Here is a 25,037-nt window from a genome sequence, read left to right as displayed (position 1 = left end):
ACCTTCTGGTGTATACCCTACGGAGTGCAGTTTCTCAGTTTTACTGAATGCCACTGTGTGCCCTCCACTAGGGAAGTAAAGAAGGTATTATATTTTCTTTAATAGCAAGAGCAAGCATTATAGATAGACATGGTTTATGTTAGGTAGAGAGTACGTTATGAAGAATCACACATGCTAGCTAGTAAGTGGACCTACTAACTTTGAATTCTCAAAGCCTTTGCGTGAAATTAATCTGGTGCCAAAACTTCAGAACTTCAGTCTATTCTGACTGTAATTTTGGGGTAGAAATCACCAATTTTGCATTGCAAGGTAACTTAAACTAGCTTTAAAACTAAACTTAGCACATATAACCAGGGACAAAATATGTAAATTCCTTAGACCAGCGAAATACTAAAAATTCTAACCTCACTGGCGCATTCAAAAGCAACGTTTTGCCTTCTTTCAAGGTACAAGTTAAAGTTCTGTTTGCTATGTTACACCAGTTTTACATAACTAAAGCTCCCTTAACTGATTCTACATGTGTGGGTTGCACTTCTCCTGCAGTCAGTACAGAATTAGGCAATACAGAATTACAGAGTTGGAAGATGTCTCAAGAGGTTTACTCTCCACCCATGTCTTGGGCATGCTACCTTCTCCGCTACTTTATAAAGATTCTTTCTCTAACTTCTTTTTACCTCCACAATAATTTACAACTCACCCTAATAAAGAGCTTCATGATGAGAAACTCTCCTTTGAGGTTATGATTAATGCCATTTGCATTTCATATTCTTGAAAGTCATTTAATTGGTCTCCAGTTTTCTCCTAGTTAAAACCTTGCCAGTTCCTTCAGCCTACCCAGATGGGTCTTCTTTTTCAATGACTACCTCCACGGACCTCCAAGCTGAGTTCTTCATGTTCCCTTTAGGACAAAGAGCTAGATCTAAATACACTTTAAAAAGGAGAACACAATGCAACAAGTTCCCATTCAGCATTGGACTGATCTGGATTCCTATTCGGGTATGCCAGTATTTTCGAAAACCATGATGCTGCACGCTTATGGTCATCTTCTACTGTGAGTACTTAGGGAGCCATTGTATGGCCACATTCTCAAAGAGATTAAAGTTTTAATTGACATTCTAAACTTGTATTTTTTTCTATAAGCCAGTCACCAAGTCCCAATATTTTGCCTACTTATTACGTTCTTTTTTGCCACTATTTCCATATGGCAGGTATATAAGCCCCTTTTGAGCACCTTGACGGAGAGAAGCTATTTCCTATTCTCACTAAAGAATTTTACACTGTTAATCATGGCTTTTGCATCTATCCCTTCTCCAGCCCCCACTCCTAATCAAAGTACAGTGAAGTATCTAGCAGGATTCCTTGTGTGCACTAAGCATCACTACTATCTGTTGCATGAATGTTGTGAATATCAGGGAATGGGGGTTAGAAAGTGGCAGGATGGCACTGGAAATAAAAAGATACGAAATGAAAAAAAAAGAAAAAAGGAAAGAAAAGATACAAAATGAAAGGCTGTGCATGAAGTCTATCCAACAGTGTAGGTGTAGTTGGCAGTTTTCCATGGTTTGAAGAATTGCCATGGAGAGGATGAGTATGTGCCAGAGGTCTCGCTCTGGCAAACTGTGTATCAGGAATGTGCCAGATGATGATGTGAGGGGTCCAAAGGTCACCAGAAGCCTCACAATGCGGCAACCAGCTGAATATTTACTACCTGCAGAAGCAAATGATAAAAGATCTCATCTCCACAGCACCGTGCTGCTGCTTTCCCACCAAGGCTCACTGCAGGATGGGGCCTGGAGGGTTTGTGATGAGGATGGGTCACATTTTCCAAATGTTATAGTATCACTAACTCAGCCACTTGGATAGCTTCCCATAACCTAAGTTCTAGTCCACTCAAATCTCACCGCCAAGGACCATGGACTTGAAAGAAGCACTGTGCTCACAGGAGGCTGTAACTTCATAAGAACCTGTCTCTGTGGAACAATGAGGTAATACAGGCTTTGTACCTGCCGTCTCTTTCTTGTTCCACTGATGGCTGAATGAAATCGAGTTTCTGATCATCCTTAGAGAGGCCTTCTTAGATCAGGTACACATTTGTACCCGTTTTTTTTTTTTTTTTTTTTTCCCACTTGACTCCACAGGCCAAGATCCCCATGGCCAACAGATCCATTCTTTAATGAGACTTTGCTGAGCCTTCAGTAGACCTTAGCATCAAGGGATACTGGCACCTGTGTGAAGGAAGAAATCTCTCCTGGAACTAGCAATATTAAATAAACAGAGAAACTAAACTATGCCAAGATTCCCATAAAGATTTACTTCTTCAAACTCAAATTTTAGCCTATCAACAAAATCATAGATTCCTGGACCTCTCTGCTATTGTGGTGTTATGTGTGCGGTCACTGATCATATACGACGCTGAGCATGCACATTTTGGAGTTCCGAGATACTTGTACAGCACACATCACACAAACCATCACAAAACTATAAGCACTGACAAAACTGTGCCAATTCCAAGCAGACTCTGAGGAAGTGACTAACACACATCACAAAGGCCACTTTAGGGTCTGATATTATTACAAGGACAGAATTAATGTTTCTTTCCTATGTGTTTCCTCTGCTAAGAAGGTCAATGACATCACTGAGAGTTCTACAGTGAGAAGCCAGTGTCCACCCCAGATATATCGTAAAGGCTGCCCTCTTGATGCCAGGCCACCATCTGTAGATCCTCAGTTAGAAAGAAATCTGCACAAATGGCTCTGGGTACTAGTCCTTCCCATTGCTGTCAATCATCCTGTCACATGTAGAAGATGTTAACCTGATGGGAAGAAGCACTCGGAAGCCCTGAGAATTCAAGTCTGAATTATAAACTTATTTTTAGAAAAATAAGTGTTTGACTCCTTAAGTAATTTACAGTGCAATGGATCATAAGTGTCCCTGGGTGCTGGATGCCTGGCTGGTCCCCACCTATCCAACCTTACTTTCTATTCTGTCCTTCTCAGACCGACTCCACCAGAGACTTGGCATCTTAAAGTGCCAGGGCCTTGCACATGTCCTAGCCTGCCTGGCTGCATGCCTCTGTTCCCAGACACTTCTCAGCCTGGGATGCCTTCACAGCCACCTCCTGCAAATCTAAATTGTGCCCACCCTTCACAGGTCAATTCCAGATCCTTCCTCTGCCACAAGAATTTCCTTGGCTGTCTAGTCCACATTCCCACCCTTTCCTAAAAGGTCTATGGTATTTCTTTTTAACACTCATTTTAGGACTCTGTTATACTGAATCTAATTCAGGAACACAAAGGAAATATGCTGTTTACAAGCTAATGATCAGTCCTAAACTGCAGGGGTTTTTTTGGTGTTTGTTCAGTTTAATAGGTTAAACTTTTTTTGTACCTATTTTAGCATTCTCTTCATTTGCTTGGGAAGCATTTTTCCCCCACAGGAAGTGCAAAGGGAGCTTTAGCCAAACTTACGATGAATTATCAAATATTCTAAATTCAGAACCCAGGAGGCTCCCTCAAATGAAAATGTATTCCCTGATAATATTATAGTAGGCTCTTCTTGTTTATTAATTAATTTTTTGGCACTCCAGGCAAAATAGGATATAGTCCCCGCTTCTCAAAGGGTTTTCAGATTACATTTAGATGAAGAAAAAAAATCAAGTGAGAAATGGTAATTTATATTTCAGTGCAAATGGAGGGTTCAACAGGCCCGAAGAGGCGGGCCAGTTTTCAGAGGAGGCAAATTCTAAAGGGAGACTTGAAGAAAGAGATGAAATAGGATCTCTCAGAGAGGAGGAGGACTACATCCTGAGGATAGTCACTCTTTCAAGTACAAGAATGTAAGGTGAAAGAGCCACATTTCCAGAGTGGAGAGAGCATAGGTGGGAAACAGCTACAGCGTGACTGGTTTGAGATTCTAATGACATGAACAAATGAGAACAGTGACTTCCATGTCTGGACTTGAGCCCTTGTGGTGGCCCCTAGAAGGAAGGGCAGGAAAGGTCACTGCCTTTTGCATGCCACGTTTTTTTTTTTTTTTTCCTCCTTTGTGCTGAACCACAACCATGAACTTTCTCCCTTCTCCCTCTTCCTTTGGAAGGAGGTTCATTCTGTGGATGAAATTCCATCTCCTTTTTCCGTGATAGAAACATGAGGGTGTGGGAGAAGAACTCATAAGGACAGTGTCCATATCCACATAAGGGCAGCCATATCCACTTGGACTCCTGCGTACACTCTGTTCCTAAGACATCCTGTCTGACAATCCACAGACCACCATACCCACCTCGGAGAGCTGAGGGGCCTACTCTTGCTGATGTGCAGGTGCCGAAGATCTCCACTGTCAATTCTACTGCCTTATCAATGAGATAAGGGAAGCCTTTGCAGGATCACAAACTAAAATTAGCATACACTGAGCACTGCAAATGGGAATTTTACATCCTAAGTAATGGCAATTTATAAGAGATAGGGGAAATCCACCCCTCCCATTTTGTCCTTGGTAAAATGCTCACTCCTTCTCTCCACCTTTTGAGGGTACAAGGAAAATTTGCTGGCCAGTGGCCTGAGTGTGTGTGTGTGTGTGTGTGTGTGTGTGTGTGTGTGTGTATGTGTGTGTGTAGCAGGATCCAGGCTGCATATCAACGCCAGAGGGGATGAGAGGATTAGTTACTCTGATTCTGGTGTCCCGTGTTTATGCCCTTATATCAGATTTGTGTTATAATGGGATTCATTAGACTACCAGCCTCCATTTCTGGTTCAAAGAAAGGCATGTTCCAATGAGGATCGTCAAAAGCCCTTGCTCTAGTTCTGGCCATAGGTACATACCACACTATGCCACAGGCTCTATCCCATCCATGTCACCTTGGCCACCATGCTTGAAAGGCTTTGGAGAAAAACAGCTGGAACCCAAATTACTTCCTAATGTAAACAAGCTTTGTTCATCGAAATATAAACCAAGCAGAACGCTAGTATGGTTCATGCATTGTCATGGATGGAAGGTCATCTTAATTGAAAAAGTAAAGCTAATTAAACAGCTACTTTTCAGATATGAGGGGGGAAAAAGTTGTTTGCTGAGACAACAAAGTAAAAGGAAACTTATGTGAGAATACATAACATGTTTCTTGCTGGAACCTTAGAAAGGTCCCTTTCAAAGAACCACAGCTCAACCTGCCATTTCCTGCGAGGGAGGAAATGCTCCTTCCTGACACCTGTCAGAAGGACATGCTCATTAAAATGGCTCTCCAGCAGGGGACCATGTTCCTGGTATTGGATCGCCCTGTAGTTCCTTACTTGTTCCACTGTGGAACACAACAGCATCACAGACTCCAGACCTGGCCTAGAAACTAAGCCATCTCCTCTGTGGAGGAAGCTGCTCTGCGTGGGGGAAGGAACCTGGGTCCATTAGCATTGGAATGGAGCTCACTGAATCGCAGCACTGACTCTGAGAGGAGGAAGCTTCAGAGAGAGGCAGCAAGCCCTGGACTAGACTCAGGGAGCTCTGGTTCTTGCACTCACTCTGCCTATCCGCCTGTGGGTGTTTTCGATGTGGGTCTTTTACTGTTTAGGTCTCAATTTCATTCTTTCTAGGATGAAACTAGACCAGAAGAAAGTCACGCGCCCCTTCCACTTGTCACATTCTATGGTTCTGTGTGTGACACTAATGTATGCTGCACCAAACGATGTCTAGATGTCTCTAATAACAAACATAGAAAACCACTGTATTGCTAGAAATAGTAAGGTCTATCTTTCCAAATAAAATACCTACTCATTTTAAAATGTCGAACCCACAAGGGCTATCTTCAATTTCTTCTTCCCAGTCATTGTCCTCGACTCTTCTGAGATTCTTAATCAAAGAGCCTGTCACAGCTCTGCTAACAGGGGACTGCAGGGCTGATGAAAGGTTGGGGTGAGGAGTGGCAAGGGGAGGTCTCTTAGCAGGAAGACAGCTACATGGTAGAAGAAAACTATTCCTTTGGGAGTGGCAAAACATTATGCTCATAACTTTCCTACATTCCCCTGGAGGGAATCATAGCTGAATATGAGACGTTTATGTAAATTTTGTTTTGCTTACGAATTTAAACTGCCAACACTTGGATCATAAAGCAGTGTGACTATTCTATTCTTCTGGAAAAATCTGAAGGCACTGATAACATCCATTCAACAAATATTTATTGTGCGCACAATGAAGGAAAAGTGATGCACAAGGGGTGAGGGTGGAGGGAAGGGAGGTGAGCTGAGGGTGGAAATAAGGACAAGGGGAGGCAAGTAGAGCCCTATTCCTCAGGAAGTTTGCATTTTAGTACAGAAAGGACAAGTCCATAAGCGCTAAAATGCAAGGCAGGACATGATAAATGCCACAATGTGTATTTCTTACCAGCAGGAGGCGTATCATTAGGTGTCTGGAGGAGGCAAAGAACACATACTCAGTGGAAGAGGGAAGTGGGGTGAGAGGTTGGGTTTTTGGGAGACGAAGGACAGCTTCTTTATGAAAGAAGTGCCATCTGAGCTCTAGCTGAAAGGATGGGTAGGGCTTATAAGGATCAAAGCAAGAAGCAGATCTGATTTATGCCTCAAACCATCCACTGTGCTTCTGAAGAGAATAAAAAGACAAGTCCTTACTGACTGGGATGGGCCAGTTTACAAGTACAGCAATAAGACCACCCAGAAAGCAGCTAATTTCTTTTAGATTACCTTGACCTGGGATGAATCTGAAGACAACCTACTTCCTGGCCAAAAATCCTGGATACTCCTCTATGCTTAAACTCAATGTTTAGGAAGTAATTTTGTTAAATACATATTTATATTCAAAAGCATAACTCCCAGCTTCCTGGTCTTGTTTCCTGGCCTCAACACAAGGCACTATTATTTTCTTGAAGAGGAAATTATTCCAGTGCCCCTGCCCAGGCTCCATTGACTCCTGTTTGCCCTCGATTTTCTTCCTCTTCTTGAAAGGACACCCACAGTTATAACTCACACTCATTCGGGACAGCACATAGGGTTTGATGTAGAAGCAGTTAAGGACATGGGAACCATGGGAACATGGTTTCTGCGTGAGAACAGTTAAAAATCTTACTTCCCTTGAGATCTGCCATCCATTAACAATTCAGCTGCAGGGCGAGGTTCATCTCATTTTAAAATGTAAGTCAAGAGCCTAAAATTGGTAATTGGGCATTTAATTGGGTATGTGAATGCACTTATTGGATTTTGAACAACTTCAACAGGTAATGTTTAAGAACATTAAAAATTACAGCAATGATGAACCAGATGCAAATGGAAAGTGAATGAATTTTGGCACTGTAATTTAACACATAGCTTAACTAGTGTTTTGAGCTGAACATGTTGAGCTTGGTTGGTTTTCTGCAATTTTCTTATATGCCAGGGATTATAAAAATATTTTACTTTTTAAGCTTGGCTTCCCCCTCACAAAACTCCACCTTAAGAGTGTTTGATTCATTTCAGTAGATATATATTTGGCATAATACATAATCTGTATTGCTGGAGTCTATAGGGAATACCAAGAAGTCTGAGCAATATGAACATGATGTGGTTAAACAGCAGAGAGCATATGAGAGCCTGGCCACTCACTGGGGCATCTAGACAGTCAGCCGGACGTCTGTCAATTGAATGGAATGGCCTTTTTACGATGATCTATAACCAAAGACCTCAAAGTCATTTATAATGACTGCCTGCGCTGATTCCTCCTTCTTTTCTCAATTTCATTTTTACTTCTTTTATTTTAAATAGGTAATAACATTCACATGATTCAAAAGCAATACAGTGAGACATCTCACTCCCACCTGTCACCTTCCTTCCCATTCCTTCCCACCTCTGCCCTCTTGTCTGAATCAAATTTGCTATTTGCTTTCTCCTCAGGAGGTGGTTTGAGATCTGCTTGAATAGATTTATGTGAGTACTATAAACCGGTAAGGGAACAATCACGCCTCTGTCCATTCTTCCTCAAAGGAAACTGCGAGCAAGAAGGAAGGATGACAGAAGTGCCCTGTTCCTAAAGTTCTCACTATGCCCAGTTTGGTCAGAGCCACCACAAGCCTCAGTGTTTCAACGAGTAAATACGAGAAAGACTCCTGAGAGTTTGGAAAGGGGTAAAAGTACGTGCACTCTAAAAAAAAGAGAAAACGAACAATAAAAAACTAGTGGCCAATAAATTACACCCCGGGAGCCATGCCACTGAAGTAGGTTAGAAAATAACCTCTTTGGGAAAAAAAGAAGGGGCATTTCCATATATTCAGTTCATCATGCCTAAGAAATAATTAGTAATTAAATATTACATGGAAAATAATACATAGATTGGTTTCGTTAGGGCTGTTGTTATCTTCTGTAGCACCCTCACGTGTGATTTGAATAGAGGTCTTCCTTCTTAGAAGCGGAGGAGGAGGATGAAGATGGAGAAAGAGTGAGGAGCTCTGCATTCTAATGCTTTTTGTGTAATCCATTTTTTTTAAAGATTTTATTTATTTGTCAGAGAGAGAGAGCACAAGCAGGGGGAGCGGCAGGCAGAGGGAGAGGGAGAAGCAGGCCTCCCGCCGAGCAGGGAGCCCGATGCGGGGCTCGATCCCAGGACCCTGGGACCATGACCTGAGCCGAAGGCAGACGCTTAACGACTGAGCCACCCAGGCGCCCCCTGTAATCCATTTTGATACTGGAATAAATACTCAGCATCAAGATATTACCGATCAACGACAACAAAATCTCTCACCCTCTTCCTGTTCCCAACTGGCTCTCAGCTCTGGATCAGTATTTCTTTTCATTCACGCACCATGGGCTCATTCAGAGCACTCTTACTTGTCTCCGTCCAAGATAACCGACTCTCAGGGTTGGTTTGATGACAATTCTATTATAGTCCTAAAGCAATTATTTTAAGAAAAGATGAGGCAAAAAGGAGAGGAACTGTACAAATAACTTGGCAGAATCCATTTTCTTCCCCTCCTTTGAATGTTTCTTGCCTCTCCACACAGCCTTTCTTCCCCTGAGCTCCAGGCACTCTTTTTACAAAACAGAAACAGGATCTTGGTTGGCAGGAGCTGCCTCTGTGAACAATAAAAAGCCCAGCAGAGAGAATGATTGCCAAGCAACTGCAGGGCAGCTCCTGAAGGGTCATGGAGGCAGCAAGCTCCCCACTGGGGTGTCTGGCAGCCCTGCTCCCAGCCAGCTACTGACCTGGGAGCAACACCTGCATGACTTGTTTCTTCTTTCTTTTTATCCTGTGGGCATACGCTCTCTCCCTTCACCCACTGACTGCTGACTCTGTCCACCACGAGGCCTGACAGCCATGTACTCTGAGAAGGGTCTGGCTGCCTCTGTGAGTGAGGGACCAAGAAATGACATTACTGAACTGACATTTGTCTTCTCCCCTTCTCATGTTCCAAACTGTTGTGCTAAAGGGTACTGGGAAAACACTCAAAAACCCAACCCCAAACAAATAACAACCCAGACTTACTAAGTCACTATATTGTTTAGAGGGTTCCCTAGGGAAATTAGCGGAAAGTCTCCTGAGCTAGGCCTCAACTAGGAATTTGCTTTGGACATTGGTGGGGAGGGGGGGAAGCAGTGGCTAGGAACATGATCAAACATTTTGAAAATTTCCTAGAGAATGTAAGTCCCAACCCCCCGGGGGTACAATAATGCTTAGTTTGCTTCCACACATTTACTCTGCTGTGGGTGAGCCTGCAGTCTGTCCTGGCGAAGGCTTTGTGCTCCATGAGCACAGAGAAGGAAGGAGCATCTCTGAAGGACAGTGGAACTTCTGAAGGTCGTAGCTGGGACATGTGCAGGAAGTAAGAGGGCCACGTCCCTAGCAACGAGACCTGCAGGCTGTGTGATGTGCTGCTGGGGATTGGGGTGCTGTGTGTGAAAATGAGAGGTCAAAGCAGACATGAGAGCAAAAGTCCGGAAGCAGCCCAGTTCCCATTAGTAGAAGAAAGTTATTAAAAATGACCAAATATATAGAAGTGGCTCATGTGTGAATCAATGATGAGAATATGTCATGAACCAACAGATTATGATGAACCTAGTCCTAACAAGAAAAGAAAGGGGAGCAGGGACACCTAGACAGCAGAAAAAAGGATGCAGTATTGTGGGAAATTCCAGTTTTTGAAAGGTCAGATGAGTCACATTTCATAAGGTTTTCCATATGCATCCACTGAAAGGGTGTTTTCTCATTGGTTTGAGAATCCCCAAACCAAGGATACTGTGCAGATGCTGTCCTATTGTTTTGAGATCATTGTTCTCATACTCTTTCCCCTCCCCTATCACCTACTTGCGTCCCCCTACACTTTGCAGGTAAGGTTACCACCACAGAGCGGTCCAGAGATTTGATCTTCTGGATTTTTCTGCAAATCTGAGAATAGTAGAGTGGGCCTTCTGCGGGGAAGGCTCAGACTGTATTCAGGTTTATGGGTCATTAATTCAAGGGTAAAACTCAGAGGCAGCACTCTCTACATCTTCCTTGGAGATCTATGTCTTCTGGAACCTCCTCATTTTCTGCAGGCTCTGGTGGGTGGCCAGAGCTCCCCCCAGCAGACGCAGTTTACGTTGGCATACTCTTCAAGTTATGTCAGGAAAGCAAATCCCTGTTGAGGGAGCAGACCTCAGAAAAGAACTCAAGTCAATATTTGAGCCTCCATTCAAAATATCATGAGTAAAGGCATCTAAACTTTTAGCAGGAAAATGCTCAAAGTAAGAAAAAATGTGAAGAACAACAAGTCAAACAACAGAGTGACATTCACAAATTGAGCACATCTGAATACAGAAACACAACTTACTACTGCTGTTCACCTAGAGCTACTCATGACATGAAGCCATCTGGGTTATATGGGAGTTGACCTGAGCTCCCTGAAGGCAGGGGGACAGACCAGAAAAACTACCTGGGGGCTGTTCCTGGTAGATTTTGAAAAGCTAATAATCTGGGCTGGCGAGTTCTGATAGGATAATTGCAGTGTTAGGAGTAGGTAGAGTCTGGTCACCACCCTGGAGCTCTGCTACCAAATGAGTGGGAAAGGGGAAGAATTGTGCCTATCGGGGCTAGTGGCCAGCTGGAGGGATGTTGCACAGTGCAGATATATCACCAGTATCTTCATTAATAGGAAAGGTTCATTCCAATTTGCCCCAAATTGGCTGCTAATGGCCTCCATATGGAAAGGTACCAATCAGTATGTTAGTCTTCTCTTCTCCATACCTTGGCGGGGTCCTCTCCTCACTGTCTGATACATCTTAACCGATCTCCAGATAGATTCCTACCTATAGTGCCCACCAATGCCTACCCTCCTTCCCTCTTCTGGGTGATTGATCATAAGGGGAAGAGGTTCCCATACCTATTAGACCTGGCCCCAACTTAACTAACCTTGAGATGCCTGAACCTTGTACCTTTGTCTCCCCCTTGGATCCAGCAGAAGATGAGCACCCACAACTGCAGACCTGCCCCACCTGTTTCCAGAGCTCTACTTCTTGCCAAGTCTGCACTGACCTGCATCTATTCAGCTCTTTCACATGCCTCAGTGGGCTTGATTTAGTCATTCTCTTCCAGTTCTCTACCTCACTCATTGTCATTTCCAGTAAAGCTTCAAAAACAAAGAGATAAATAGAACGCTTCTGCCAGACCTTCAACTTCTGACCTAAGTTCTTGCCTACCACCTCTCCACCATAAATTCAATGCTCCCTCATACATAATCAACTCTACTTGATAGATAATTCAAATTTATGCACTGAAAAGCTATCAACACTTTTGAAACTTACATATTCTTTGAGCCAGTAATGCCATTTCTAGAAACTGCTCCTGAGGAAATAATAGTGAATGTGAACAAACTTTCCATTATATGGCATTGGTTATAATGATGAGACATGGCTAGTAACTTCCATTTCCAGTAAGAAGGGATTGGTTAAATACATTAAGACATATTTTCATTTATGAGTGTTACGCAACAATTATAATTCTATAACATATTTTATGACATAGAAAGATGTTCATTAGAAAAGGAAATTATGGGGCGCCTGGGTGGCTCAGCTGATTGGGCGACTGCCTTCAGCTCAGGTCATGATCCTGGAGTCCCGGGATCAAGTCCCGCATCGGTCTCCCTGCTCAGCGGGGAGTCTGCTTCTCTCTCTGACCCTCTTCCCTCTCGTGCTCTCTATCTCTCAAATAAATAAATAAAGTCTTAAAAAAAAGAAAAGGAAATTATGAAATTATATGGATATATCTCATACTTATAATAATGTACATATTTCACTATATATGAAAGTATATTAAAAATGCAGTGTTCCTCTAAGTGTTAGAACTGTAGGCAGGCCAAAAATTTTTTTTCCTTCTCTGTACTTCCCTCATTTTCTATAGGCATCTATTATATTTTAATAAACTTTTTATTCTAGAACAGGTTTCGATGTACAGAAAAGTTGTGGGGAGAATACAGAGTTCCTCTGCAGGCATACCTAGTTTCTCCTGTTAACATCTTACGTAAGGGAGGTACATCTGTTGAAACTAATGAATCCTTATTGATACATTTTTATTAAGCCCATTCTTAAATCAGATTTCCTTAGTTGTTATCTAATGTCCTTTTTTCTTTCAGAATGTCTCAGGATACCACAAAAATTTATGTCATGGGCTGTGAGTAATGAATGAGGCCTCTACCCCCTCCACCTGCTGAGGGATCTGCTTTAAGTGAACTTAGACATGGGAACTCCCCACTCCCTAAAGTCTCCATGGTGAGTACTTTTAAAGGCTGCTATTAGATAAAAATTCCAAAACACTGAGTTCATTACAGAAAACTGACCCATTGCAATTGCTGGCCTGGAATCAGTCTGCGAAATCTCCATTGTGCTGTTTTGGTTTGGAGAGTAGACTCACTGGCTAGTTATTTATTCTTCCACAGTGTCTAAATGCCCCTGGGATTCTTCTGTAAAAGCTAATGGAAATGTCAGACTATCCTCCTCAAGAAGAATGCCTTTTTAAAATATTTTGAGTTGGAACTTTCCCACAACACAAACTCTTAAATAACTGGCAAATAAAAGAACAAATCAACAAGCTATGTTCTAAAAGGGGGGAAAACAACAAAAACAAAACAAAAACCTGTCTTGTTAAAGACTGTCTTCCCTCATTAAGAAATAGTCATTTTTTGGCATGTAACTGACTAGCTATCTCTGCTAAAAGGCAGTCTTCTACAGAGGAAAAAGGGAAGGGTTCCGTAAACCTTTGAAATTCAACGGATCCAACAGCCACTTACATTCTGTGGAATGAGGCTCATTGCAGATGAATCTAGTCCTTACGAAAGAGTAGAAAAAACTCAGAACAATTTCCTCATGTCAAAAACATATATCTTCAAGCCTAATTTTGAAAACTGTTGGTTAAAATGACCTGAAGGAATGGCTGCAAACAGCTCATGATTCCCATTTCCATTCATAACGGAAATTTAGGAACAGAAGGTACCAATATCTCCATGTCTGAATCAATAAATTTTCATTGTAAATTTCAGTGACACACTGAAGGAATCCTATTCTGACTTGTTTCCCAAGGACAGGGATTCTAATAGAGCTCCCCTTTGCAAAAGCAATAAAAAAAACCCCCAGAACTTGGTGGAGTGATGTCACCAAGATGGTGGCATATGTTGTTCCTGACTTGGCTCCTCTTTACAGGAACAACTAACAGTTATTCAAGAATAAGAAACCACTGACAGACTGTAGAGCAAGAACAAGCATCCCCTCCAGAGATCAAGACAGATTGCATTAGAAGGATAAGAGAAGTGGTTACACATTGACCACACTGCCCACTCTCAGGCCAGGGCAGCACCACACAAAGCATCTCCCTGATCCTCTTGATTCCTCCAGTGGGAAAAGAGAACACACAGGGGCGACAACCATCTCCCTTAGCACTGTGGGTTGCTTTGCGGGAGCCCCTACTCTGATCTCACAGGGCAATCTGTGGGGCTCAACCACTGGGAATCTGACTGTGATGGAAAGTGGGGGAGGAGCTTGCAACCACCAGTGCACACATCTCAGCAGACTGAGTTCTTACCCGCAGTGCCCAAGTACTAATCCCAAACCCGGTTTTGCTCATCAGCAGAACTAACTCTGACCAGGGAACTTGGAGGAGTATAAATCTGCCTCATTTGGATCCTCAGAAGAGGAGTTTTGCTGGCCCTAAAGCCTGGTTTGCTCATGTCCAGGCAAGGAGCTGAATCACATCCCCACCCACTGTGAAGATTGTATTCTAGTCCCATAGGACCAGGAGGGCTGGTGACAGCTCCCGGAAGCAGTGCATCACAGTGGCACTGAAGCCAGGAGGTGGGGGGCAAAGCAAGCCATTACCAGGTGTAGAATGTTCCTGGGTTAGGCACAGTCAAGGGGATTAATTCACAGCCAAGGCTGAGAGTAGCTCCTGGTCCCTCTCAATCTGACAGCCTGTTTGGGAAATTGAGAGGAGCTTAGAGAGGCCCCCTCTCCCTACCGTCCAAGCAAGGGAGCTGAGATACAGCCCCAACTGCTGTCTCCCAGCCCCATCTGACCAGAGGGGCTGGAGATGACTCTTGGAAGCTGTGCAGCTCGGAGGCACTCAAGTTGACATGTGGGCAGAGTCAACAGTTTCCAGAGCAAAGCCAGTGGCCATGATAGGTTGGAGAACTTGGGATGCAGGTCTGCTTGAGTTAAGAAAACAAAGACCTTTACCAGATTTAGAGATGCTTCTCCTGCTACACCCAGACAGGGAATCTAATTCATAGCCCTGCTCATTGCTGACTACAGCCTTTGGCCTGTCTGACCAGGGAATCCAACCCGACCAGAGCACACAGGGAGCTGCAGAGGTCATTCAACCGCCCTACATGTGGTGGTACTTGAACAGAGAGCACTGCCTGGGTCTTCCCCCAGCTCTGCACACTGTCCTCACCTGACCAGGGAATCCGGTGCACACTCTGGGCTGATTAAGGTCCCCAGACAGAGCTGTGCTGGTCCTGGATCCCATCCTGCTGCCCTGCTGGGACAGAGAACCCCATTTACTACTGAATACAGTACACAGTCCCAACCATCTAGTAAGCTTGACAAGAGAATCCAGGCAACTGGGGAGCACATCCTACAGACTCACTCGGGTAGGGAACCAAGCCATCAGTCCGAGCCAACTGTTCTCAGCCCCTGGCACAACTTCCATCTGCATTCTCAGAACTTGAACAGTTGTCAGGCCCCCAAGTAGACCATAATATCAGGCCCCAACTGCCCACAGACATTACCATCAGACACTCCCAGAAACCCAAACTGTGGTGCCTGGTAAAGAACTATCTTTGCCAGATTGCTTCTTGGCCTTTTGGCTAAGACCAAGTGAAGAACTATCTTTGCCAGAGCAAACCTGCAAAGTCTAGAAGAGGCACCTCAAATGTGCAGATACCAAATGTGCAGATACCAATGTGCAAGGAAGGCATCGAGGATCATGAAAAATCAGGTAAATGTGGCACCATTAAGGGAAACTAATAAAGCTCCAAAAACAGACCTTAAAGGAAGATGTCAGAAGAACTTAGAATAATCCTCTTAAGGAAGTTTAGTGAATTACCAGAAAATGCAGACAGACAACTAAACAAAATTAAAAAAAAAGTGCATGAAAAAAATAAGTTCAACAAGGAAATATCTACCATCAAAACCAACCAACTAATCAACACACAGAAATCCTAGAGTTGAAAACATAATAAAGAAATACAATTCAACAGAGAGTTTCAAAAGTAGACTCGACCATGCAGAAGGATCAAGGACCTGGAGGGTGAGACACTGGAAATTACCCAATCAAAGGAACAAAAGAAAAAAACAATAAAGAAGGGTAAAGGAAGTCTATGGGATTATGGGACATAATGAAGAGAGTCAATTTTGCATTATGGAAATTCTAGAAAGAGAAGAGAAAGAGACAAGGACAGACAGTATATTTAAAGCAATCATGGCTGAAAACTTCCTGAACCAAGGGTCAGAGAACAGACCAGTTGCCTAAGACCTGGAATTCTAGTACAGCTCTGGTTCTCCTGGTTTTTTACTTGTTAGAGTAGTCTGACCTGTTAACCTACAAATGAATGACACTTGTTCTTTCAGATATTATCTCAAGGTCTGCCTTCTCCCTAAAATCCTCCCTATTCAATATTTAGTCAAAACTGATCTTTTCTAAACATCTCTGACCTTTAGGGTGCCAGGCTGGCTCAGTCAGTAGAACATGTGACTCTTGATCTCTGGGTTGTGAGTCTGAGTCCCATGTTGTGGGTAGAGATTACTTAAAATAAAATGGATAAAGCAGCAAAACAAACAAACAAAAACTATATATATATATACGAGAGAAAGAGAGAGAGACCTTTAAGTATCTTCAGGGTGAAAAGGACCCTAAAGAGCACTGGGTTCCATCTATGACATCCATGTCACTTGTGAAAGAAAATTCACTATCTCTTGTGGACAGAGGCCTATTCATTAATTCCATGAACAGAAATATATGAACATGGTGCTCAAGTCCCAGAAAATAAATCTGGTTTTGTTTTATTTACTATCCTCAGGTATTTGAACTTAGTCTTCATGAATTTGCTCTTATTCAGGGTAAATATGCCTAGCTTCTCGAACTGGGATGACACATTGCCTTGTCTCCTTACTTAATTGCTCTAATCTCTGACCTCTTCAGCTAAACCAGGATCTCCTACAAGTTAGGACAGTCTAATACTTTTTGTATATCACTTGCTGAATCTTCTACTTTTTCCAATAGCTTAGAGTTCATCAAAAGGAGAAGGGAAGTTTGTTTTTGTTATTTTACTCTAAAATAATCTTCAATTGGTGCCAGTTTTTGACATATAGCATAGTGGTTGAAAACACTTTGTTTTGGAGACAGATTCAGCTCCAAGTCCCTGATCTGCCACTTCTTGTCTATATGACTTCAGCTGAGATACTTTATTTGCAAAATAAAAAAGATAATAGTAACTATAAATCTGAACTGTTATAAGAATCATAAATAAGAGAATGCATTTAATGACCTTTAGTACAGGGTCTGACATATATTAAGCACTCAGTAAAGGCTGGTTATCATAATAATTATCTCTGGGAAATCTTTGATATCTAGAATTCATCAACAATTCAGATTGGATATTCTTGCTATTTTATTTTGGAATCTTGGTGGTATTGTCCTGTGGAATGCCAACAATTCAGTTCATCTTTATGATTTGTTACTTAACTTTAACCTTGAAATATTTAGGCTTTGTCCAGCACTTCAAGCTGACTGAACTTGTATCTGACTTTCAAAGAAACTCTACCATGATTGTATCATTTTACTCTTTGCCACGTGCATCTTAGCTAGCTAACTCCGAGTTAAAAAAAAATTACCAATAAAACAATTTGGGAGGACTTACTTCAGGTCATGCAATTAGTTAGTAGATAAATACGGTTTAAGATCCAGGTTTCCCAAGTCCTTGTCAAAAATGTCATGCTGTTTCTTGAATCCAAATAGGTACTGAGCTATACCCTCTGCTCCTCGAACCCTTCCCAAAGAGGCAGCCAAACACGTACAGTGAAAACATGAAATCTCTTAGGCTGGGTTTCTAAACAACTGACATGGAGCTATAGAATTTCATCTAGTTCCTGCCCCACCCCATGTGATGTGATGTCAGGGCTCAAAGCATGAATGAGAACACATTCTGTCAGAAATGGGATTTTACGTCCACACATTTATAAGCTCTTGACAGTCAAGGCCTCAGTGAAAAGCCTGCTAAACTATTAGGTTCAATATGCCCTTTTCTCTACCCTTTGGTGTGTTGTTTCATTACAGTTTCATTTTTTAAGTGTACATTTTGTTAAAAGGTTAAGTTATGTATCCACCTGGATTTTTTCCTCAAAATCAGCAAAACATGGAACCTGTTCATTTATTATCACCAGAAATTCAGAAACTCCAAACAAAAACCATTATATTTGGAACACTTTGCCACTATTAGTTTTTGCCTTCCATGGTTCAATTTTAATCTCTTCATAGCTTAAATGAAGAGGATTATGCTTTAAAAGGAATTCACTCTCCTCTTCTGAATTTAGCCCTCCTTCCTAGAATCTATATTTGGATTCAACAGTCAGTGGCCTGAAACATTAATGGGCTTTCCATTGAGCCATTACCCCTTTTCTCTTTTTGTTTTGCAAACAGGGCTTATTAAATCTTTGCTGTAGGCACCAGGAATGAAGAACAGTGAGAGTGTGCTGATGTGAAAGGTTTCACTGAACTCAAGCAAATCATTTTTGATTTGCCACAACTCTTCAGCAGTCAATGCCAAAAAAGCATGCTGTTTGGATGGCAAATATAAATTCCCATCACATAAAACATAATAAAAGAAAACCAAACCCACTCCTCTCCCTATACTCAGGGTTTAAGGCAGAGATGTCGACTGCAGATTCTTTCCATTAAGTACATTCAAATCATCGTGAAGAACAGATTTTGGTGCTAGTGTGGCTTGAAGCAAGTCCTACCAGCAAGGAAGGAAAGAAATTGGTATGTTTTAGGACACATAGCATTTCCTTCTTTTAGCTATTCTCTATTATATTTTTAAGCTTAGAGACACACACACCTTAAGTTTATTAACACACCGTTTAAAGACACACTACAGAACTAAGTTTAATAACCAATCAAGCAAAGATAATGGAAAGCAAAATCTGTATCTTTTTATTCCACATGAGTCACAGAAAGGTTAACCAACCCCCAGTTCAAAACCATGGGTCTGCACACACGTTTACGTATAGTTTCTCTTTAACCTGACTAAAACGACAGCAGGGGGATTTTGTTTTAAAAGCATAAACCCATTAGGTTTAAGGGGAGTGGGAGTGAATACACACCAACAAAACTCTGCAAGCTAGAGAGCAAATGGATAGGGGATTAGTGACCCAAGCAGGCCCAAGAAAGCTGACACCTAAAGGCAGCAGTGGAGAAAAAGCAGCCCAATTTACATTATAGATTCTTCTCAAAGCTAAGATTTTAAGGCATCAGATACCTTTGAAATTAAGGGTGAAGATGGAGCTAAAATAGAAGAAATGGTGAAAGACTAAGAAGCATTTAGAGGCCCTATCCCCTTCTCTCCTCTTATAGATTGATGCCCGACTTTTCCCAATGCTCTCTGTACCAGATACAGGTTAGGGTGAGGGAAATGTATTAAAACAGTGGCTACTGCTTTTTTCTTCAAAGGGAATATTCACAGGGCACCTGGGTGGTGCAGTTGGTTAAGTGTCTGACTCTTGGTTTCAGCTCAGGTCATGATCTCTGGGTTGAGAGATTGAGCCCTGTATCCAGCTCCTCACTCAGCGTGGAGTCTTGAGATTCTCTCTCCCTCTCCCTCTGCCCCTCCCACTCGGCGCTCTCTCTCTCTCTCTCTCTCTCTCTCTCTCAAATAAATAAATAAATCTTAAAAAGAAAAAAAGGAGAACATTCACACACTTATGCTTAGACCCTCATTCCTCTTTTCATACTTAGCATCCAGGACCCTGGCAGTCAGCCCATACTTTATAGGCAGAAGACTAGAAAATCCTTCTCTGGGGAATCTAACCTAGATAAGGAAGCAGTAAAGATGCTGACATCAGGGGTTCCCCCAATGAAAGAGCACAGCCAGACAACCCTACAGGGAAGCCCACATATAATAATGCCCAACCACATGCTAAGGGCTCCTCATTGGCTTTTAAGACCCGACTCTTTAATATGAGCAGACAACCAAGGATCATTGAGTCAAATCTTTAGTATTAAAGTTAGAGACCCAGACAATCAAAAGCGATTTGAAGAAAACAGAGACTATGCAGGAAGAAGAAAACTTAAAACAAAAACACAATTATCATTAATACTCTCAGAAAGGCAAAAGAAGATGATCGTTTGATAAAACAAGAACAGGATACTATAAGATAGGAACATTCATAGAAGAAAAAAGTGTGCTCGGATAGTGTGTGTGTGTGTGTGTGTGTGTGTGTGTGTGTGTGTGTGTGTGTGTGTGTGTGTGTGTGTGTATGAATTAAAAAAACCTCAATTATTCAATTATAGAGTTAAAAGCTAAAGTTAAGGAAGGAAGGTGTGTTAATAAACTTAAGGTGTGGGTGTCTCTAAGCTTAAAAATATAATAGAGAATAGCTAAAAGAAGGAAATGCTATGTGTCCTAAAACATAAAAGGAAATCCATTCCCTCCCCCTGCAAATACAATTGGAAGACAGGAAAGAAGTAAAAAGAAATTAGAGAAATAAATCCAGGAGTGTCATACTGATCAGGGTCCTTTGCAGAGAACAGAATTCATGCTAGTTAAGTAGAAACTATTTCTTACAATACACAGAATGACATCATCACTGGAAGTGCTAAAGACACAGATTTGGGGTTGAGCTTTTAGTACAATTCCTAAACCAAACCAGAGATGTAAGCCACCAAGAGAGCTGCAACCACTTATAAGGAGACTACCTCCCAAAGTGGCAAACTGCCATGCAGAGCTGCCAAATCCAGAAGCATGTTATTGTTGCCCAGATCAGGGAGTCACAGCTATTGCTGTTGGATCCAAAGCCAGGCTGTGCCTGTTATAATCCATATGAGAAAAATGGATGGCAAGTATCCTGCTTCTTGACCCTTACAGAGTTAGTGACCAAACACTGGAATGCCTATTAATGCTGTGCCAGGGTAAAAAGCCTCCATGACCATGCTAGCCAATAGGTTAGGAAGATGTACACTTGAATCTAAATCACATTCAGAACACTAGCTGCAAGAGTCTGGAAAATACAGCATTTAGCCTTCCAGCTCTTTAGTACCCAAGGTGAACTAGAAGGAAGTTGGAATGGATGTGAGATAATGTACCATATCTATCACAATGTTCTCAACATCTGAATAACAAAATCTCAGAAAGGTAGATAGATACACAGACAGAGACAGAGAGACATGGTGTTGGGTGAAAGGAGGTCATGCAAGAAATAATTCAAAAAAATTGGAAGAAATGAATTTCAACACTGAAGGGGCCCACTGAGTCCAAGTACAATAGATGAAAAGAGGTCACACCTAGATATATTACTGCAAAACTTCAAAACACTGAGGGTTAAAAGAAGATCTTACAAGCTTCCAAGAAGGCAGAAAATAAACATCATCATACAGAAAAGATCAGAAATTTGAATCCTTTTTAACAGCAATAGTGGAAACTACAATGCAATGGAGCTCTATCTTCAGAATTTCAAAGGAAAATCATTCCAACTTAGAATTTTATACCCAGCCAAGCTATCAGTCAAGTATCAGGGTAGAATTACAATACATGTAGGCAGGCAAGTTGCTTATGTCTAGTGTACTGTTGTCTTACTGGGCTCTAATTTGAGCCTCACCCCAGGACCTCTTTTTTCCTCTCTCCTGTATTGAATCCTTCTTTCTTGTATCTCATGTTTTCATCTTGCTCAACAAGTTTCCTTTGTTCTCAAGGAGTTTCCTTAGAGTGCTCATAATAGAGCTTATAATACCTTCTGTGCATAGACACCTTTGGACAGTATGTCATTTAGGGGTCCAAATAAGGCTGAAAAACAAGTCCAGAGAAGAGACTGCTTCCAGGAGTCATGGAGTCCTTCTAATAGGCTTACAGACATTTCATTTTCAGGCAAAAATGTGTCGAATTTTTAAAAAGGATAGGATAATCAATTAGGAGTTTAAGTCCATGTCTTACAGTGCTGTTGTCTCTGAAAGATAAATGGGGTCTAATTATATCTCAAACACCCTGTTTATATCCTGTTAGGTTTACCCTGTGTGTCAGAAGACAGAGAAAATGTTGAGTTCAGTAAAAGAACACAAACTCATTTTACACTAAAACTTCACCATTCATTCATCCCCTGCACGCCCCCCCCACCAATACCTGTCAATAAAGGATAGTGTCAGGAGAGACCCCTTTGGAAATTTACTTAGAATCTGTTTGAATACTGTAATCTATTATCATTTACCTAAATAGAGGAACCCTGATATTCTTTTCACCCATGACTGGTATTAGCCTTGAGGGCACCCACATCTCCTTGATAGTTCAGGAAAAGTTATCTGAAAAAATACTGAAATAACAATATTGTAAAAAATACTGAAAAAAGAAATAAAAAATTAAACTTTGATTTGTTCAATATATATACATAAAATCTCCATACCACATTGAAAGATAACTCTCATGGAACACTGTTCCTTCTCTTCTGACATTTCCATCATCAAACTTCTAATGTCTCAAATATGCAACGCTACTTCCATCTCATGATCTTTGAGCACGAATTTTCCTCCTTCTAGAATAGACTTCCTGCCCCTTTTTTATTAACTGATCAATCCTTCTGAGGACAGCTTAAAAGTCACATGCTCTGGAATGCCTTTGCAGGACTGCCTAGCCAGTTTATATATATATAAAGGGTTCCCTTTATAAATGCTCATATTCTTAGTACTTCTCTTTCTTGGCACCTACGTTAGTGTGTAATTATGTCTTTCTGAAGCTATTTGACTGTATGCCTACCTTTTCCACACATAGGTCTTTATGGTCACCCCTGTATTTGCAGTGTCTAACACAATGCAGACTGCCAATGAGTACTTTTATACATAGATGAGCTAATAAAAAAGAATGAAAGAGGTGTGGATAGAAAGGGAAGGAAAGCAAGGAGTGACAGAGGGAGGGAGGATGAGCGGATGGAAGGGAGGGGAAAGAAAGAAAAGTTCTAGGTATATATCTTGAGTTTACATAGTAGTATTTAAATTTAATTTTCATTATTTATTTGTCTGTCTGTCCATCTGTCCATCCGTCCATCCATCCATCTCTTTTGCTTTGACAATTTCAGAGGTTGCCAGAGGACTTGGAAAATGAGCCAGATGTGTCTATAGTCTTCTAACAGGAAAATAACTCTGGGAGGGAAGAAAACATGAAGTTGTATCCACAGAAGGCAGTCTTGATTCTGGGCCAACCACACCCTTTGGACCGAGAATGTCTCTTTCCAGAAGAGCTGTGCAAAGGGCAGGGCCCCTACTGCTCCACGTTGTCTTCTGTGAGCATTTGAAGCAGACTGCCTGAACGGATGTCTGACCCTGGTACTTGTGCCCAGTTGTCACATTGATAGCACTCATCTCACAATCCTCTGGGCGATGTGGCTCCCACACTGGCTCCATCTGGCCCACAGGCTGCAGGGCTGCTGAGCCACGGCAAGCCACCAGGGAGAATATCAAATGTGACGTGGGCTGTTGCCAAGGTGTCACGAAACAGGGGCATGGCGAGAACCAGGAGAGAGCCGACAGGACCCTGCACTTTCTCAACTATCAATTACTGTAAATGGAAGTCCCACGTTCCCAGACAGGGAGAATGAGCCCCATTTTCCACACTCTGCTGCTCTGAAGAGCTCTTTAGGGAGACGTTCAGCAAGGAGAGCCCAAGAATGGCACTCTCAACAGCCAAGCTGCGAGGGGGCATTGTGGTGCGCTCTGCCCTCTGGGTTCTGGTGCAGAGCAGCCTGCCCACTCAGGTGTCCAGACTTTGTCCCCAGATTATTAACAGAGGACAAGAAAAACCTGGGCTTTCTGGCCTTTCAGGTGATTAAATACAGCTCTAACAACAGAAAAACAATAGCTCAAACTCAAGAGAGCTTATTATGTGCCAGGTCCTGTTCTAAGTGTTCTGTATATATTATATTTAATCTTCCTCGAAAATCTAAAGAATTTACCATTCTTAAATCCGTTTTACAGATGGAGAAACAAAGGTACAGAGAGGTGAAGGAATGTGCCCATGGTGACAGTTAGTAGGTGACAGAACTGAGATTAGAACCTAGCCATCAGGCGTTCAGAGTCTGCGCTGTGACCCACCAGCTGCCTGGCTAGCTAGGTTGGGAACCCCAAGCACATAAGAGTGTCAGGTAATATATATATATATATATACACACACACACACACACACACACACACACACATATATATATACATATATATATATTAGTAACAACAAGAATAAAACCCCGACTGTGCAAAATGTAGGGTATTAAAGAGGGATCTGTGTTAGACCTCTGAAACAAATAATACATTATATGTTAAAAAAAAAAAAGAAGACAGCAGGAAGGGAAAAATGAAGGGGGGGAATCAGAGGGGGAGACAAACCATGAGAGACTATGGACTCTGAGAAACAAACTGAGGGTTCTAGAGGGGAGGGGGTGGGGGGATGGGTTAGCCTGGTGATGGGTATTAAAGAGGGCACGTACTGAATGGAGCACTGGGTGTTATACGCAAACAATGAATCATGGAACACTACATCAAAAACTAATGATGTAATGTATGGTGATTGACATAACATAATAAAATAAAAAAATAAATAAAGAGGGATCTGTGTTTTCCAATTATGACCAAAATCTTGTGGGGATTACTCACAACAATGAGGGCTATGAGGGATACCTGATATCAGGTACTTCAATTTCCTGTGTTCAAATGGGAATAAAATATATGCCCTCCCCCACTAACATTTTCCAGAAATTACAGAGCTAGAAAATAGACTTCCTTAGTAACATTCAAGTTTAAGATCGCCAATCTCATAACATTTCAGGAACAGCTAGCTTTCAGTAAAATCTGAGTCTGAACTTTAGTCCAGTCATTTCTCTTTTGGGCAAGTGGCATTTTACAAAAAGACCATAAAATATAAAATAATGATAAAATATAAATAGGAATAAAAATCACAGCCAAGGGTCATAAAAATATGCATATAGCATTAAAACAAAGAAAAGGAAAAAGCACATGATATGTTAAGCTCTCTGGTAAGGGAGCACGGGACCAGATGAAGTCACATTAGAGATTTCGGTCTCTGTTTCAGAAATCAAGCAGGAGTATTATAATTACGTTTGCTTTTGAGACATAAAAACATCCTGGTAGAGTTGAGGATTTCCCAAATGGAAAAGGACAGAAAAGACAGATCAATTTGGAAAGTATCTCGGCGTTCTATAGGAGAAGATGCAGGTCTAAAACAAACCAATGTGCTTCGGTAACTGACTTAAATTTCAAAGGTGAAGAAACTGGAAGGCCACGTCCAATTCTAAGGTTTCTGGCTCAGGGAAAGGGATAGAAGGTGATGTAGTTAGTCATTC

The 25,037-nt window shown here is 41.8% G+C and overlaps 1 protein-coding gene across 6 annotated transcripts in view; it reads right to left on the bottom strand.

Annotated features, from left to right (window-relative positions):
• The window catches only part of STXBP6 (syntaxin binding protein 6), a 244,285-nt gene that overhangs the window by 63,675 nt on the left and 155,573 nt on the right, over nucleotides 1–25,037 (bottom strand). The window contains exon 1 of one of the 6 annotated variants that reach the window (XM_027570120.2): nucleotides 8,710–8,911. The exons of the other annotated variants lie outside the window; for them this stretch is intronic. Coding sequence (XP_027425921.1) covers nucleotides 8,710–8,761 — 52 coding nt within the window. The 5' untranslated portion in view covers nucleotides 8,762–8,911. Of the gene's footprint in view, nucleotides 1–8,709; nucleotides 8,912–25,037 lie in introns of those variants that run through there. 6 annotated transcript variants of the gene reach the window in all.

This window comes from Zalophus californianus, chromosome 6, assembly GCF_009762305.2.
Source record: "Zalophus californianus isolate mZalCal1 chromosome 6, mZalCal1.pri.v2, whole genome shotgun sequence".
Lineage (NCBI taxonomy): Eukaryota > Metazoa > Chordata > Mammalia > Carnivora > Otariidae > Zalophus > Zalophus californianus.
Note: the sequence above shows the minus strand (reverse complement) of the source record. Positions and strands in the feature narration are given on the sequence as shown.